Consider the following 19,016-nt stretch of genomic DNA (forward strand, 5'->3'; position numbering starts at 1 on the left):
ACACAGAGAATACATAGATTTACATAATTCGGCATATGGTCTAAATCAATTATAAAATCAACAATGATGAAGAGTACAAAATTGTACACAACCTTTCAACTTTTTGTTTAAACCAAAAAGCTATATATAAGAGAAACTCCCAAACTACCTAACTGTTTGTATTCAGGTCTAACTCAGAAGTTAAATATGGATGGGGTCTGAAACACCAAATTTTGCTGTAAGGTTTTCTCGACTTAATTCAGAGAAGGTCATAAAGCAGATCACAGTAAAGAATTCAAGGCACCAATATAACAGCAATGAATTTGCTGCCCTTATTGAGTGGGAGATGTGAATTCTAAAATAACCCCCCAACCCCTAAAACAACGTAGGTAGAACTCACAAAATACAATGCATATGCGCATTTAGCTTTCATTTAAAAACTTAAAAGCAGAGCAGAAAGGATTATAATCTGATCAGGACCATAGTCTACTCATCCTAGACTCCCATTAATCCCCAGATTTCGGGGCTCGGCAAGCAGAGCAGAAAGGATGATGCGCTTCATCTTCATTTCAGACGACACTTTCAAATGGTTGTAAAAGAAAATTTCCGCCATCCACAGAAATATTGCCCATTCAAACGACCACCTGGCTCTGTAACTCTACGGCAGGCGAACACAACGCATTCTTTCTTTAGGCTCGGGCTCTGTTAGTTTGTAGTGCAAACCTGAAGCGGGATGAACAAAAGATAGGGGGAAGTGGTTTGAAATTATTAGTTGAATTTCAATTATCATATATGAATATGAAACCTCTGGAAATTTTCTTTAAGAGAAACATAAAATCAAAACTATTATTTCTTTCCCAAAACTGTTATTTGTAATACTTTTATTTCAATATCATATTGAAATTCATTCTTGCGTAGCCTGCGGCAGAATTTAAAACAAAAAACAAAAAATCAAATCCAGAATACTCTAAATGGAGCCCATTTGATTCAGTCCAGCTATTGACTCTTTTATCCTTTGGAGTTTCCTTTTTTCTTGAGGATGGGAAAAGCCAATAATCATCAACCGCCGCTTAACCTTTTATTTCTTGGAATTTGGTTAAATCGTCCTTGAAAGTGGAAAGTTGAAACTTCGATTCCTTTCAGGGAAGAACGACCTTGACTTCCTTCCTATCTACTCCAAATGCCTGCACAAGGGGAGCCAAGTTAGTCTTAACTCTTCTATTCTGTAATTAATGCCAACCAATGTTCTCCATCTATATGGTAAACATGATTACTATTTCATTTGTATAATAATCATTATTTTCAATATATTTATCTGTAAAAATGTAAACAATTGTTACTATTCAAAAAATGATTTGAACTCTGAGGAAAACACCTCTTATAAACCCATCTAAAAACATACAACCAAGTATTTCTATTTAAGTTTTTTTTTTTTTATTTCCACCTTGTTTTTGGTGTTTAGGTTGTATATGGTCTGATAGAAGGTAAGAGAGAAACAGAAAGTTGAGAAAAAAAGAACTTTCCCTCGACTTTCTTCTCTCTTACTGTCTATCAAACTAAACATGGCCATGAGTCTCTCCCTGTTTCTCATTAAAACAGATAAACATAACCATACTAAGAAAGAACGATAGCAGAGAAATGGAACTTACCTCAAGTCCAAAATCTTTTACATAAACATTGGTGAAAAGTTCAGAAGGATCGGGCATGGGACTTTCCTGAAAACATGAGAAAACAAGTGGCATTGATAACAGAACTAGGTCAACAATGAAAAATCTTGCCCTATAAGGAAAAGCCAATATACATGTCCAGAACCATAGCTAGGATCTATGGTAGAATAAGTCAGCAATATCCACAACATATGGCCTCTTACCTTAGCCTGAGCAATGGCTTCATCTACTTCTTTCCTGAGATTCTTCTCAATATCCTGAAAAAAGAAAATTATTGCAAAATTCAATCTTCTGACACAATGAGTTTCCTCCTTATTTCCTAGCTCAAAACTATGCTCAGACTTTGGGGTTTTGTTGAAACACATAATTCAATACTCAAACCTACAACCTTGAAGTAATAAATAGAGAACATAAATGCAGACAACAATCAAAAAGGCTTTCTATATCCAGACAAAACCCATTCAGATTTCAGACAAGACAAATAAAGTTAGCCCTGAAAATCAAGAATCTAAAATCACCAAAAATAAACATTTAAAATCTGTGCAAAATAAATACCTTTAACTCCTTTTCAGTTGCTAGGTTATGAGATATTATCAACTTTTTTATCCTTTCAATTGGATCACGCACCTGTAAATCACAAGCCAGAGGAGAAAGGTAACTTTAAGTTCATATGACCAAAGATTAATAATAATTTCAATTTAGAAGATTTATCAAAAAAAAATTCAATTTAGAAGCTAAACATTGTGAAATTAACAACCTGTCTCACTCCAGAAATCTCATCTCGTGTCCTATAGGTGCTTCCAGGATCTGACATGGAGTGCCCATGGTACCTGTAAGTGTCCATTTCAAGAATCTGAAAACTCACAAGGCAAGGCATCAGCTTGATTGAAATTAGTGTGGCTGTTAATTAAGATATGGACACAACAGTATTCAATCTTTAATACGGGCAGTAGTCACTAAGCCACTCTTCTTTTGGATAAGTAATCACTAGGCCACTGTTTTTTGGATAAATAATCACTAAGAAACTCTTAGCAATTAACAGAAAATACTTAATAAGCTAAAACATTTCTTCCTATAAACCATAAATATAAGAGCAAACCTGCCATACAGGATGAAAAGGTCAAGGTTTAGATGCTCAAAGACAAGTCACTCAAAACAAGTCAACCATCCCAATCACTTCTATTGCAAGATTGTCTAAACAAGAATCAGCAAATCTTACAATCCATCTGAATAACCTGTTTCATTCTGGATGCCAATACATCTAACCTCTCTATAACCACCTGACAAACACCCTCCACCTGGCTAGAGTATCCACAAAGGAATTTGCACTTCTCTTCACCCATTGAAGCTGAATTTCTAAACCCCTAGTTAGCCATTCGAACTCCCTTCTTTCATAAAAGTCATCAAGTTTTTTTTTTTATCAATAACAGAATCAATTTATTAGAATAAAGAGAGAGATGAGTACAATAGTAAAAGACATCAAGGTTCACCTTCACCCATTGTGTCTGGTGGTTCTCATTCTTGCAAGGCAGTAATAAAGGTTGCCTAGGGTGTAAAACTAGCAACCACTTGCTAGCCTCTAATCATAGGGTCAAATAACACCCCATTAATTTCCACTTCTTTTTAACCCACTCTGTAACTCCAACAGCCAGCTTGTCTTTGATGATGATGCCTTCTTGCTTCTTATGACTGAATCAGGTAAAGTATAACTTTTACAACTAGATCTGTAAGATTTGAACAATAATTGATGGATTATTTTTGAACTCTATGATTTGAATCGGAGCCTTTGGATGCATGAACCAAATTATGAATAGCATCGCTAAATTGTACGGATGGTTGAAAGCACCAGAAACACAAAACTAAATGAATGACCCACACAAGTATAATACGTTTGGCCTTATAACTATCCATAGATACTATCTTATCAATTCTTCATTTGAACAGCTATGTCCAAATGCCCAACTTAGCAGGGGGCTAAATATAGGGCTAGCTTCTAGACATTCACTACCTCAATGCTACCTACACATAATGATGTAGTAAGGCTGGAATAAACTATCACAAGACATAAAGAGAGAGGAATAGACAGATATATATATATATATAGAGAGAGAGAGAGAGAGAGAAGGTTAGAGAAAAAAGAGAGAAATCCCAAGGAATCACTCCAAGGGTCCTAGAATCACTCTAGGGTTTGTAGGAGTCACTCCATACAGAAAATTTGCAAGAGAGCTCCAAAGAAATCTTCATTAGCTTCAAAAGGAAGAAAATACATTTATTTATAGAGTGACTTGTGTGGCTAGGAATACTGTTCATAATAATTACAAAAATACCATTCTTTGTCTTGTTCATCAAGAAAGACAATAACTTTCTACCAAATAAGATAAATATTGAAAGATAAGCCCTAGCAAACTAGAAGAACAAGATGCTATGGCCTAGGTCCACATAGGGCTGGTCAAAATGACGAAAATGTCCCTGATCAGATTGGTCCAAGTCCCAAGAGTCCTCCCCATGACAAATCAGAACTTGTTTGTTGGCCTTCTTACGAGAATAGGTCTTATAATGCCTGGACTGGTCCCCATCACATAAAGATGCCAATCTGGATGCTTTCTTCTTAGTCCTATGCAAGTGATATCACATTTGCCAGGACATCAAAAAGACTATCAATTAGTTTAATCCTTCATAAGCGAAAAATAAAGACAAAATCAAATGCTGGTTGGTCAGTTAACATGGATCACTTTTTTGGGGATGATAAGTATTTAGCATAGATCACTTCAACCATAGGCAGTGGTAGTATGGCATCTCTTCCGGCCATCAAAAGGAGGGGCCACCATAGCTGTTAATCCACCCGAACTCAACTTAATTCAGCTTTAATCCCAACTATTTGGGGTCAGCCACGTAAATCCTGTCCCATCATTGTGCTCTATCAAGAATCAATTTTTTCTGTTTTTTAAATCCTTGGATCATTTCTTACTTCAGCTCACATTTTGTTTAGTCTTTCCTTTCTCTTTTGGAACCCTATCCTATACTTGCACAGTGTATGATGTAGGAACAGCTCAATTCCATCCCTTTGAGAATGTTGAATAATCTTCCTCGATCAGAAATTTATTGTTTTTGAGGCTTTAATGGCTACTTGAAGAAATGAAAAGGAAAATAGAGAGGTAGAGACTCTAGAGAGAGAATACCCGGAATCATTTACAAGGTGTCTAGAATCACTCACCATAATCAGCATAAGCTCAAGAAAACTCAATAGATTCCACTGATCTTTGTGTAGAACGTCCATATATATTAATAGACTCTAGACACATAATAATCCTAGGGTTCAAACTATTAGACACTCATAAGAATCCTAGTACGACTCAAACTGAATTGCCATTATCCTATTTCAATTCAAAGAAGACCTAATAACTCTAATCCTACTCATTCAATGACTCTGAAACTTTAAACATAAACAAACTATAAGAAGACAAATCATACCTTGTCATAGGACCTCACATAAAATTATTAAGTGACAAAAATACCCTTGTTACCCAAAAATGCAGATATACATAAAATTTCAAAAATTTCCAATTTTGACTCTTCAGCTACTGCATCAAAGTAACTCATTATGGTCCACTAATTGACTAATCAGCCATCTAAGCCCATGGCCAAATCATCTCGGTTAACTTTCCCTCATCTTGTCACCTACCAGCACCAGGTTAATCCTAAGTCCTTTGAATCATAGTTTTCATGGCACCAAGGCAAGGCTAAGCAACAGGGAGGTGCCTTGTCGCCTAGGTGGCTGTCTAGGCATCACCTAGGCAATGGATTTTTTTTTTAATAAAAATCACAAATCCTAGTGTAACTCCCTAGGTTCCATAGCAACCAGCAACCATCTTTCATTAGTAATTATCTATATTTTCATAAAAAAAATGTATGGACTTCAGATTAAAACATATAAAAATCAACATATTCATGATAAGAAAAAGAAGAAATAAAAGAAAATTCAGAAGATAAAGGGTTGAACCCCTGCTGTTGTCCTAGGTGAAAAAAAAGCATGGGAAAAGAAGAATATGTTGATTGGAAAAAATTTTAAGTTCTTCCTTTCTTATAGTTCAGGCTTTGAAAACTTCAAGGTTCAAGACAGTATAAACCAACATGAGTGTTGATAACAAAAAAGAATATAATGAAAAAACTAGTATTTTAACTCATATAATGAATAATGTGGATTTAATAATATCTATTTTACAATTATAATCTCAAAAAGGTAAGAATATAAGAATCTAAAATAGCACCATGTACAAAATATCTAGGTGCTTAAGCAAGGCAACCCTCCATGGGCACCACCTTGAGTTATGCATGAAGAGGTACACATGCAAGATGCAACTATTCCGCTCTTGGTGATGAAACTAAATCAGATTTTATCAAGGCTTATCATGGACCAACTTACGCATACCAGAAATTTGACATCGCCTTCTTCTCCAACGACGACACCAGATTTGTGTATGAAGGGTTTTTTCAATGCAGTGATGATTTCAATCTGCTTCGCTGGTGAAGGGTCTCTTTTCTGAAGTTATTGATGGAGCGCGGATTCTCTTATAATAGAGCAGGTGGGGGGAAGCGAAGATGGGAAGCTTCTGCCTGGTTCTGTAGATTGGAGAATGAAGGGAGGGTAAGATGCAATATTTCTTACAGAGAAGTGGTGGTGGCGGGGGTATGGCCTACTTTTGGGGAGTCAGAGGTGAAATGGGTTAATGGTAATAGGGTGGTAGCAATGGATCCTCAGGGGGTGACTGCGAGAAGAGAGTTTTTGAGGAACTGTTTGGTGGGTAGGTTCCGATGGGGGGTAGAGATTAAGGAGGTAGAGAGGTGGGGGTGTGAGAGTGAAGAAAATGGCGGATGGTCTATTCCTCCTTATTTGTCCATCAAGAGCTGGTGCGGATTGGGTTTTAAGACAAGGTCTGTGGCAGATGGGAAGAAACCCCCTTTTGCTGGATTGGTGGGGGGCGAGTGCGGGATGCCATTACCTTGATCCCTTCGAAGTAGGAGAGGACCTGGAGTCATGTTGGATTAGGGTTCATGGCCTGCCACTCTTGCTCTGGTGCCCAAGTGTCATAAGGGCTATTGGGGATGCTTGTGGGGGTTTTATAGACACGGACGATTCCCCGCTGGAGATTGTGACCTGCGAGTGGGTAAGAATGAAAATCCGCAAGTGAAACCAAATTCCGAGCAAGGTTGAAGTGGTAGCAAGGGAAGTGGTCTTCACGGTTCAGATCTGGCAAGAAGTTCTGTCGTCTGTTCGAAGTTGGAGAGGTGGAGAAGGGCTGTCTTGCGATGTCCTTAAAGGAGACAAGGAGAGTTCGGCAAAAGTGAGCTTCCCGATTTTTCGGTAGCAGAGGGGTATCAGAAGACGGACACGCGAGTTGCTTCTCCAATGACCGTAGATAGAGAAGAAGATGCAAGTTTGGGGGTTCTTTTGAGCCGTCCGATGTTGGTGACTTCAAATGGTACATATGGGTTTACCCAGGATCTAGCTTGAAGGAGATTCAAAATTCAAATCTGAGGGGCAGCGGGCAGGCTTGGGGTACTAAGGCCATTAAAGCCTTAATTAGAGAATGCCTTGCAGAGCTCTAGCTGGCCCCTAGGGAAGTTAGTGCGCCAGAGAATTGTTAGAAGGGCTGTCAGCCTCCCCCACTCGAGTCTCAGTGGGACCATGGGACTTCGGATGATGTTAATGGGCCTGGAATGCTTTATTCAGCCCAATTGACTCTTCAACCTTTTATTCTGGAAGTTGGGCCTAGGCTCAATGGTTATATTGAGTCTAGTTCATCCTCTATTCGAAGGACGACCCCAACGCCAAATTTCAGTCCTCAGGTTGGCGGTGGTCTTCAGGGTGTGGGTTCTGGGGAGGCTCGGGATTTTCAGGAACGAAGGGGGCTGCTGCTAGTAGGGAGAAGAAGGGCAGAGAGGGAGTTTCAGATCCCTACACTAGTGTTGTGAAATCTTGGCCTTCCCAAGCGTCTACTCTAGCAGGTGAGACTCAGCTAAAGTCCAACCAACTAGCGGTGCTAAGAGAGGAAGAGGAGTTGATGGAGGTGGATCCGATAGTGATGGTGGCTGCAGATTATCAAATTGCAGGTGGTGAAGGTATTCTTGAGGGTGCTGGGCCACAGGTGGGAGGTAGCAAACTTTGTGCTACGGATAGGTTTGCTGCCATGGTTGGGCAGTCTCAGAAGAATAACAATCTGTTAGTGGATCAGTCGAACCAGGTAGGGGAGCAGTTTGAAAGTGTTTTTGATTCGTCATGGGTTTCTTCTAAGTTGATGGGATTGGGAAAATTTCGGGGGATCTCCCTAGAAGGCTTGGAAGAGGAAACAATTAAGTACTTGGAGGGGGTAGAGAAAAGAATGAGTATGGCCAGGGGGAAACCTGTAGTAAAAAAGGGGGGCAATAAATCTAAAAAATGTAGAGAATTGCTACGCTTGACTTGGAACCTTAATGATAAAGTTGGTAGGAGTGAGGGAAGGGGAGAGAAAGGCTTAAGTGCCAAGTGTTCTGTTGTTCCTAGTTTGTTATGGAGCTTAAGATATTATCTTGGAATGTTAGGGGGCTGGGGTTAGGGAGAAGGAGGCTGGTAGTTTGTGACTCTCTAAAAAGTTCAGGTTCAAAAGTGGTATTGATCCAAGAAACTAAATTGAAATCTGTGGAGGTCGGAGTGGTTAGGAGTATTTGCGGGGGAGGGGGAGGTTAGGTGGAGGTCGAAGTCAGCAGCTGGTAGTGCAAGGGGGTTATTGAGTATGTGGAACCCGACTGTTTGCAACTTGATCTCTCATCATATTAGACTTTTTTCAATTTCTCTTGTCTTGAAACTTGCAGATGGCAATGTGTGCCAGATTACTAATGTGCATGGTCCTAATGACCGAAGTCGGAGGGAGGAGTTTTGGGAGAAGCTGGCAATGGCTAGGGGAAGTCTGGATTGCCCGTGGGTTATTTGTGGGGACTTTAATGTCACTCTTTCTAGGGAGGAGAGAAGCTCAGGGGGAAGAAGATCAAGGGAAATGGTGTAATTTTCTGATTTTATCAACAGATTTGAGCTTCAAGATTTACCCCTTCATGGCAATAGGTATACTTGGACCAACAATCAAGACCTTCCTACCCTAGTGAGGCTGGATAGGTTTTTGGTTACTTCTAACTGGGAGGATATTTTTTAGGAGTTTAAGCAGATTGCCCTTCCAAGGCCAGTGTCAGACCATATTCCCATTCAATTGGTTTGTGGTGTTAGAGAGAGAACAAAAGTTCCGTTCAAATTAGAGAATGTTGGGTTTGAGGATGACTCTCTAGTTCTGTTGTTGAAGTCTGTTCGGGAGGATATGCAGGTGGGAGGTACCAGTTCATTCATTTTAGCAAAGAAATTGGGAGCCATTAAAGCAAAGCTAAAGATTTGGAAAGTGGACAGAAGTTTGAATCTAGATACTGAGAAGAAGACTCTACTAAGTACCATTAAGGAGATTGACACAGCTGAAGAATTAGGACCTATTACTGAGGAGCTCAGATTAAAAAAATTTCATGCTAAGTTAAAGTTTGAAAAATTGGCAATGGCAGAAGAAACTAAATGGAGACAGAGCCAAAGTGGCGTGGCTGAAAGAGGGGGATAGGAATACACATTATTTTCACAAAATGGAAAATGCCAAAGCTAGAGCTTCTATAGTTACCAGGCTGGAAGGAGAGGGCAGGGTAGGTATCACTGAGTCTGATATGAAGCTAGTGGCAACTAGCTTTTACAAGAAGTTGTATAAGGAATCTTGGGCATTCAGACCTTTTCCAAGATCTCTTTCTTTTAACTAGTTGAGTGATGAACAGTCTTCTTTCATTGAGAGACCTTTTTCTGAGGAGGAAATTAAAGAAGCTATCAGGTTGTTGGCTAATGAAAAGTCTCCAGGGCTCGATGGTCTTACAAATCTCTTTTACATTAAATGCTAAGACGTGGTGAGACAGGACTTATTGAATGTTTTCTATGACTTTTTTGAGAGGGGTTCATTGCAGAGAAGTCTGAATACTACCTTTATAACTCTCATTCCAAAGATTGAATGTGCTATGGATATTAAGGATTTTAGGCCAATTAGTCTGTTGCATAGCTTTTGCATAATCCTATCTAAAGTCCTTGTAGAAAGATTGAAAGCAGTTCTTGGTAGGGTTATCTCAAATAACCAAAGTGCTTTTATTCTGGGTAGACAGATGCTAGATTCAGTTCTTATTGCCAATGAGCTCATTCATTCTAGGAAAAAAGAAGACTCTCCAGGTTTGATTTGTAAAGTTGATATTGAGAAGGCCTACAATCATGTTAGCTGGAGATGTGTAGACCTTGTGCTTCTTCAGATGAATTTTGGGCAGAAATGGAGGAATTGGATGAAAGTATGTATCACTTCCCCAAAGTTCTCAGTCTTGGTAAGCGGACAGTCTGTAGGTTTCTTTGATAGTTTTAGGGGTCTTAGGTAGGGAGACGCTCTATCTCCTCTGTTATTTCTATGTGTAATGGAGATCCTCACTCTTTTCTACAAGAAGGCTGCTGAGTCAGGGGATTGGGAAGGTTTTGCAATGGTGTCGAGGGGAGAGGAGGTGAACATTCTTCAATTTGCATATGATACAGTATGTTTTGTGGATGCTTCCCCCTCTCAGGTGGAGCTAATTCTTGGGATTCTCTCTTGGTTTGAAGTGATTACAGGCTTGAAAGTTAATTGGAATAAGAGCCAAATTATCCCAGTTGGACTTGTTTCCAATTTACCTGAGTGCATTGGTATTCTGGCTTGTCAGATTGAATCTCTCCCAATATTTAGGACTCCTGCTTGGGGTGAGTGGTGGTTCCTTTGCTATTTGGGACCCAATTATTGAGAGATTGGAAAGGAAGCTGGCTTCTTGGAAGGCTAAATACCTTTTCTTTTGGGGGGAGGGTGATTCTGATTAAGAGTACTCTCTCCAATTTGCCTACCTACTTCCTATCCCTTTTCTTTATTCCTAAGAAGGTGGCAAATCAGATTGAAAAGCTTCAACGGAATTTCCTTTGGAGAGGCTGGGAGGAGGAGAAAAAAGTGCACTTGGTGAGTTGGGAACAAGTCTGTCTTCCCAAATCTGAAGGGGGGTTAGGTATAAGGAAACTGAAATATTTTAACTCTGCTCTCCTATGTAAATGGATTTGGAGATTTGCTGTAGAATCTGATGCTTGGTGGAGATCTCTCATAGCTAGCAAATATGGTGAGCTGGGGAAATTGGAGATCTAGGGACCCCCCTCCTAACTGGGGTAACTCTCTGTGGAAGGGGATAATGAAGCATTTTCCAGAGTTGGCCAGGGGGATCTCAGTCAGGGCTGGTAATGGTAATAGGATCAAATTCTGGAAGGACCCTTGGTGCTCAAATGTTCCTCTTGCTGAATCCTTTCCCCTCATCTTCCAGTGTGCTTCAGACTAAGAGGCCTCAGTTGTTGAGTGCTATATTATATCTGGTGATTCTGTTCTTTGGACTCCCTCTTTCCGTAGAAATCTCTTTGATTGGGAGGTGAATGAGGCAGTGCATCTTTAGTACGGAGGTTAAATGGCATTGGAAGTGGAATCCTGACAGGATATTCTCTGTTAAATCTTTGGCGGCTAGGATTGGTAGGAGGGGTATTCCTGATTTCCCAGTTCAGCAAGTGTGGAATCCTATCAGTCCAACTAAAGCCAGTTTCCTTGTTTGGACTATGACTCTTAACAAATGCCTTTCCAGGAGAACCTTGTAAGCAGGGGAATTCAGATTTTGGACCAGTCTTGCAGCTTATGTGGGTGCAGTGCTGAATGTATTGATCATCTGTGTTTACACTGCCCGTTCTCGGCTCAGTTGTGGAACCACCTCCTCAAGTCCTTGAAGGCTTGCTGGGTGATGCCGAGGTCGGTAAAAGAGCTTTTATGCTGCTGGCATATTGTGGGCTGGAGCAAGAAAAAGAAGACTTTATGGAAAATGATTCCAAGTGCTGTAATGTGGTGTATCTGGACCGAGAGGAATAGAAGGGTGTTCAGCAACAAGTTTCTAAGTCTGGAGGACCTAACCCAGAAGTTAGTGGGCAAATTGATTTCTTGGTTGTCTGTGACAGCAGATTTTAGAAACTGTAATGTATCAGATGTATTTTTTTCCTTGTCTTGATGGCTTGTGTAATCGCTGTTTAGATCAGTCAGCCTGTTTTGGGATTGATCTTACCACTGATCCACCTTAGCATCCTCATCTCAGATACACTCGTTTTTTGAAATCTTATTTCTTAATTTCCCAGCACCCTGTTCCACTGGTTAACCCACTCACTTAGTAATCAAATGCCTTAGTCAGAAGACTCGGAACTAGAACCAGCCACTTCTATCCTTTAGATTTATTTAATGCAAATTATATCAATAAAAAATGCCTTTTCTTTCCCTGTTTCATTAATTCATTCCCCCTCATATGCATACCTTCTTTATCTAAAGGAGACACAATGTCGCCTGGTTTGATTGTGCAGCCTCTTTATGCAAATAAGTTCAAGCCTGGAAGTGACCACTTTGTTCAAGAGACTGTCAAAGGTTAGGTCCATAAACAGTCTATCCCTCCCAAGATCAGAGATAGCTGAGACCAAAATAGGGTAATGGCTTTTCTAACCCAGTTATACCATTGAAATTTAAGCAAATATTTAGCTCTACATGCCTAAATTATGTCCAGGACACATTTAATTTTATATTTTTATCCCATCCTTTGGTAGATCCCTTTACTTCCAAATCGTATTGGCTTTCAAGACTGCAAGATTGAAGACTACTTGGCAATGTTTAAATTCCAATTACTTCTAAAAAATATTCACTTCAAGCAAAATTTGTCAGACACTAATCCAGGAATAGTAGTTCTGCTGGGTTTCAAAACCATTAATATGTCCATATCTATACCAATGATCAAACTTGTTACTCCTTTGTTTTAATTTGTTTAACTTGAGAGTAGCTGGTCACACTTCTTCACATTCATTACAAGTAAAAAAGGGAAATCACATTCAGATATTACTTTTTAAGGAAAAGATTCAGATAGAATGTGCTTGTGAAGCAATCACACTTCCCAAACATGAAAGCATTTATGTTTCCCTATGATTTGTACAAAAAACAAGTCAATCTCTAATATTCTAAAAACATCAACATTGATCAAAAATATTCTAAAAACATGAAACGTTATGACCAAATTTTCCACAAATACAAAAGAAACGAATGAAGATAACATGAAACTGAAGTGAAAAAGTTTAATTGAAGTTTAACCAGCCATTATGAATGGCAACTAGTGTAAATAAGGAAAACATTTATTTGCAGTGAATAAGTAGGCTGTCCTTGAAGAGTAATAAGTCCGTGTTTTGGCACAAATATTACTAGCAACAGCTATAACATGGCATGGTTTACTTTAGAGCTTAATTATTTGGATACTTCTTCATGATTTGGTTAATTAAGTTGCTAAGCACCATCTATTTTCTACATAACTAAAACGAATGAAACAATTAACTTGGTGCAAACAATGTGAATGATACCATTCAATAAAAAAAAAAAGAGACAAAATCATCTATCTCTGTTATTTCATGGCATCATTTCACATGACTAAGAAACATCTCATACTCTAAAGGAAAAGCCAGTTATGGAACCAAATAAAGTTTAAGAAGCAAAAGAAAAGAATAATAACCTAATAGATGTACTCACAATGGGTCCATTCTTCAGAGCATGTTCCTTGGCAAATTTGCATGCCTGCTTAACAGCAAGAGCATCCATCCCATCTACCTGTTACATGTACAAGACATTCAGAAACCAAGGACAAAAAGAGATAGCATCTAAGCAGAAAAACAAAAATTGTTTAACAACTGTGCAATGACTTCCCTAATATTCATCTGTCAAGTTGAAAGAAAACTGTGGAATTCATCCACTAATACCACAACCTCATGGAACCCACCAAAGATGATGCAAATTCATAGAACTTAATAAGACGATAATATACTCTATAAGTAATACTGCCAATCACAAGTTAGCTACCAGGAATTGAAAGATATTAGGATAAGTTCATAATTCACAAGAAAGAAGCGGTGGATATTGATATTGGAGATAATTGGTTCACATAGATGCAACAGTAAACCTGCATGAAGCTATCACATTAGAGGTCTGACAGACATGTATAGGCATCTAACCTTGTCCTCCTTACATAGTACCCTTGTTAGGACCAGACTAATTGAAAATACATATGATCTTTTGTTCCATTGTCTGTTCACTCCAGAAGAGCAAGATTAGATGCCACCACTAGGACCAGTTACTGTCATCCAAAGCCATGGTGGCCTCCCTCCTCTTCATAAGAAGCCAGCAATTACACTTTCAACCAAATATTTACTTCTTCCCGTTTCTTATAGAAAAGGAGAATACTGCAAAAGTTGTCCTCCCAGACATCAGTTTAGACCAAAATATCAGGTTATAAAACTGGAAGCATTATTAAGTACATACGGAAATACATGAGAAAACCAGGGATGTTCCGATCTATGGTTCAGAAATTCTGCATATCATAGGACAGATGTTCCACAAAGCCTAAATACAGTCCTATGAAATGGCAAAAAGAAACAGGAAAACTAAAACCATGACTTCAAGTGCATGACACCCTTTTTCTAACCGGCAATTTACTTGTGCAATAGTCATCCAGCATTTCAAGTGATTAATCTAAGATGAGACTTCTCATCCCCATCAACACCTATCACAAAGTTAATCAGTACAATTGCCAACCATCAGACACCTTATGAACAGTTATTCAGTTGTTCCATGCACTTTGATCAACTAATGCATTCGCCAAGGCCACGCTTAATGTTTCTCCTCACAACAAGTCAACACTTCATCACATATTGCAAGTTATGCACAGGTATATTCCCAAATGAATAAACAGAGCACTCATCAGAAGTCAACTTTAAAAACCTCATATTTGTAAGTAGAGATAAAATACAAGTGCTAAACTACGAAAAAAAAATGTCTTAACTTATCCAACAAAATTGAAAATGGGAAACTCAAACGCACAGAGCTTCAACATAACATTCACGACATGAAGAAGAAAATTGAATCAATCTCACCTTCAGACCAGGAACATAATCCCCACGCTTGTAATAAGCTGGACTCTTAGCTGCTCTCCATTCTGCCGTCCCCATTCCATCTGCAAAACCAAAATCCTTGGCAAAGTTACGTATAAGAAACAATGTAAAGATGGAAAATTAAAACCAAAGTGCAGTTCAATTCTTTCTTGGGGTCTTCATTACTTACAGTGGTTGTTCTCGCAGACCAAAATTGCAGGTAGATCCAAAAGAGCGGCCATATTGAGAGCTTCGAACAACTGGCCTTGATTGGCCGCACCATCACCATACATAGTGAACGTCACAGTGTTGTCCTTGGAGTACTTCTGGGCAAAGGCAAGACCGCACCCGAGTGGCACCTGTGCACCAACAATTCCATGTCCACCATAAAACCCAGATTCCTTCTTGTAAAAATGCATGGAACCTCCCTTCCCCTTGGAGCATCCAGCTTTACGACCCATCAATTCAGCAAAAGACTCGAAGGGGGTCCCACCCCGGCCGAGAAAAATACAGTGGTCACGATAAGCGGTGATGATGCAATCCTTCTTCGTGATGGCTGATTCCATGCCTACGGCGACGGCTTCTTGGCCGTCGTAGAGATGGCAGAAACCACGAATGAGCTTGGATTTGTAGAGGGAGTCGGCAGCGATCTCCATACGGCGCATGACCGCCATGTCGTTGAAAAAGCCAAGGAGTTCCTTTGGGGTAGTTTCGACGGAACGGGAGGGTGGGTCGATGTTATGACCGACGAAGGGAGCGCTAGTTTCGACGGTGATGACTGTATTGTCATCGAAGGATGACGAGAAGGGACGGCGGAGGGATGTAGAAGAGGAAAAGCAGGAGAGGGGTTTGAGGAGCTTGGAACGAGAAGAGGAGGCAATTTGGTTGAGAGCCATGCCGCTCGTCTGATAGTGTGGTTTTTGATCGGTTGATTGATAAATCTTCTTCTGACTGGTTCGTTGTGAGGATGGTACTTGGTAGGAGGGGGCGAGGGGGCGAGGGGATCTAGAATTAGAATTTAGAAGCAGAGAGCGAGAGGTTGCCGGACAGAAGGGAAGGTGGAGAGAGGTGGAAAAGTGATAACAGAAATCCAAATTTCTGTTAAATTATTAGTTTATTAAATTGACAATTAAAAACGATTCCAATCCAACGGTTTTAGCACTGCCTTCTTTTCGTCAATTATGAAGGATCAAGAGAATTTCTATTTTCATAAATTTATTTATATAATTGAAAATACTGACAAATGGAAGAACTAAAATAAGAAAATATAGTTTCTCTTTTTCTGACAAAATGGGATTACATGATTTGGGCACATCCAATTTTTATAAAGGGGCATCTCATTAACACTACATAAGCTATATTATATTATATGTTTTAAAAGACAAAAATACCTGTTGAGTTTTTTAACTATGTGCCTGTTGCTGGTTCGTAAAGAAGAGAGGTGCCCGAATCACTACCTCTCCTTTCAGCTTTTCGCCATCACCAAAACGTCCAAAATGATTATTTACAACTTCGGGCACGCTCACGTTCTACCCGTTTCGTTTAGAGATATTTTGGATGAGCCATTACCCGATGTTGGTATCAGAACTAGCCAGAAGGAAAAGAAAACAACAAAAGGATTATTTACAAGAGTTCGGACACATTTCGTGTTGTACCTGTTTTGGAGACCATTGATATTAAAGGAAGAAAGTGAAAGAAAGAGAAAAATGACAAAAAAGATTCCAGCCAAATGTGCTTTTAACCCTAACAATTGTCTGTCTTTGTTTTTGCCTCAACAAAGTTTTCGATATAACATGGAAAGAGATATAGCAGAGCGACAGTGAGAGGATAAACAATGCTCATTCTATTACTGTTTCATCTTCTTCGAAAGGAAAAAAGAATGCTCAATTCAGAGATAAGCAGCCACGGTTCATGAACACATAATTCTGAGAAATCTTTGAAACCTGTATTATTAGTTCATTTATGCAACTTTGCGTTCCTCTTGAATACGTGACAGCGGGTCTTTTCGAACTGTCGTTTTTAATGCTAGAAAATGTGTGCTGGTGTTCTGTCAGTTTCAGAAAGACGTGCGCTGGCGTTCTGTCAATTTCGGGAAGACGTGCGTCAGTGTTTCGTCAGTTTCAGAAAGGCATGCGCCAATCACGTCTCGATTTTAGGGGATGTGCGGTCAGCGCAACTACGGGTCGTCCGATTGGCTTTGATCTGCATTGTTGGTTCTCGGTCACTGTGGGTATAAATAGTGGGGGATCCGTCACTTTGTCACTTCTATGCTTTGCATCTTGAGCTCGCGTTCCAGTTTCAGCTCGCGTCCAGGCTTTTAGTTTGCATCCCCCGATGGCCTTAGCGAACCTGAGGTAGAACTTGATGAAGAGTTTGAGCCCGTAAGCCGAGCCGCTTTGGGCTATTCGGCGTCTACCTCTCGTCGAAGTCGGATGTTAGACAGGTTTGGTCCCTCGACCATGACACCGGAGGGGCTCCAATCCCTTATTACCTATTACAACTTGCCTGGGGAGTACGCCTACTTCATACCTTTGGGTAACTTTCCTTGGAAACACGGTCCTGAAGAGATCATGATATTCCGGGAGCAGCTCACGCGGGGCTGCGACTGCCTTTCCACCCCTTAATGTCGAGGTCATTAATCACTTCGGCGTTACTGTTGGCCAGCTTCACTCAAACTCCATTCGTAACTTGGTGGGGACAATCTTCCTATTTTGCGAACAGGGCTTTCCTTTAGACTTAGAGATATTTTCTTCTATTTTAATGCTTAAGAAACAAGCGGGTCCCCTTCCCGGGCGTATTACCTGTCTCCTCACCCGAGTTTTAAGCTCTTACACAAACTTCCTAACAAAGTCCCGGTGTGGAAGCAGGACTACTTCGGGGTGCGAAGTGTACTAGGGTGGCCATTTCAGACCGGGTGGGGGATGGCTGCCCCTGACTCTGGTGTTACGCTTGATAAAGAGACAGTGAAGGGCCTCCGGCAATGGGCATGGCTAGGGCTAAAATGCCATTAATATCTGACGGAGGCCAAGCTCATTGCGGCCGGCCTGAGTTCGGGTAGGTTCCTTGCTCAGAGGTTTCTTGTTTTGCTTTGTTCTTTCATTTTTTCTGATGTCGAATTCATTTTTTTTAGCAGGTGTGATGGACTCAGAAAGGACTCGCAGTGGGCACCTGTTTCAAGGCATGAAGAGGAGGAAGCGAGTCGCCAAGCGAACTCGTCCGAGCTGCCCAAGGATGTGGAGCCTCAGGTACTAGACTACCCGTTAGAGGATCCGCCCAGGGAGCCTGAGGTGGATCCTCCAATGCAAGAAGCGGCAGGGGCCCCTTATGCCGAGACTACTCACACGGGAGCTCCCGCTTACTCTAGGTCCGCTTATACGCGAGCTGGGCCCTCAGCCTAGGGAGCCCAAGGGGAATTCAGGAGCGTACTGTCGTCGAACTACGCTCTTCAGAAGAGTAGGGAGGCCACCTTCCCAGAGGAGGTCGCGGCGTGGACCGATCTTCCTTTGAACCAGGTCGCCTGTCGTGCTGCTACTCATGCTATGGTGGTGAGTCAGATTTCTTGTTGGGCTTCTTTGCTTTTATCCCTCTTGCTATCGTTCTCTTAATCACTTGTTCTTTCCTTTTGGTAGGTGAACTCTTCTATCCATGCCTTGGCGGCCAAGGTGGAGAGGAGCTCGAGGCAGGTGCGAGCTACCAAAGAGGCTTTCCATGCTGCTGAGGCGACTTCCCGAACTGCTGAGGCAGCTGCTCGTGCTGCTGAGGAGGCTGCTCGTGGTGCTATGGCCAGGCAGGCGAGGTCTCAGAGAGATGCCAAGGCCATGGGGGTTGTTGTGAAGCACATGGCAGACCTGAGGCTGGATCTGCAGCATCAGGTTGAACACCTTCAAGAGGACATTAGGGAGAGGACATAGATCTTTTCTCAAGGCATCGAAGATGCCAACAAGAAGGCCGTCGATGAATACATCGCCTCGCCGCGCTTTGATGACCTGATGGGGGACTCATACAGAAGGGGTTTTAAATTGAGCCGATGGATGATCCGGAACACGTACCCCAAGCTTGATATCAGTGCCATATCCACTTCACGCATAACTCAAGAGATGGCCAACGTTGCTGATGGTGAGCCAGATTCCGAGGGTGAGGCAGGACCTTCAGGTATCGTTGAAGTGCCTTCTGATAATGAAGAAGTAGCTTCGGGCCTGTGAAATGTAAATTTTTTTTTCGAAATGTACACTCCCTTATATTGAAATGGAATGACTTTTCTTTTGGTTAAGTGTTGGTTGTTCTCTCCC

General features: G+C 40.8%; 1 protein-coding gene across 1 annotated transcript; it reads right to left on the reverse strand.

Annotated features, from left to right (window-relative positions):
- Positions 1-793: 793 nt before the first annotated feature.
- Positions 794-15,771, reverse strand: LOC148854055 (pyruvate dehydrogenase E1 component subunit alpha, mitochondrial-like). Its single transcript, XM_088982132.1, has 8 exons — positions 14,918-15,771; positions 14,731-14,810; positions 13,334-13,411; positions 2,404-2,499; positions 2,202-2,273; positions 1,850-1,903; positions 1,629-1,694; positions 794-1,163 (listed from the first exon to the last, which is right to left on the reverse strand). The coding sequence occupies exons 1-8, from the start codon at positions 15,621-15,623 to the stop codon at positions 1,119-1,121; spliced, it is 1,197 nt and encodes a 398-aa protein (XP_088838258.1). The 5' UTR covers positions 15,624-15,771; the 3' UTR covers positions 794-1,118.
- Between the last annotated feature and the right edge of the window lie 3,245 nt (positions 15,772-19,016).

Source organism: Nelumbo lutea, chromosome 4 (genome assembly GCF_056320005.1).
Source record: "Nelumbo lutea isolate HS-2025 chromosome 4, American lotus-T2T, whole genome shotgun sequence".
NCBI lineage: Eukaryota > Viridiplantae > Streptophyta > Magnoliopsida > Proteales > Nelumbonaceae > Nelumbo > Nelumbo lutea.

Bases quoted from the DNA above. Each gene is read 5' to 3' on its own strand.
- LOC148854055 (XM_088982132.1), bottom strand. From the start codon at position 15,623: ATGGCTCTCAACCAAATTGCCTCCTCTTCTCGTTCCAAGCTCCTCAAA. The intron at 14,811-14,917 runs GTAAGTAATGAA...TTGGTTTTGCAG, and splicing joins GGTCTGCGAGAACAACCACT to ATGGAATGGGGACGGCAGAA. The intron at 1,164-1,628 runs GTAAGTTCCATT...CCCCTTGTGCAG, and splicing joins TAAAAGATTTTGGACTTGAG to GCATTTGGAGTAGATAGGAA.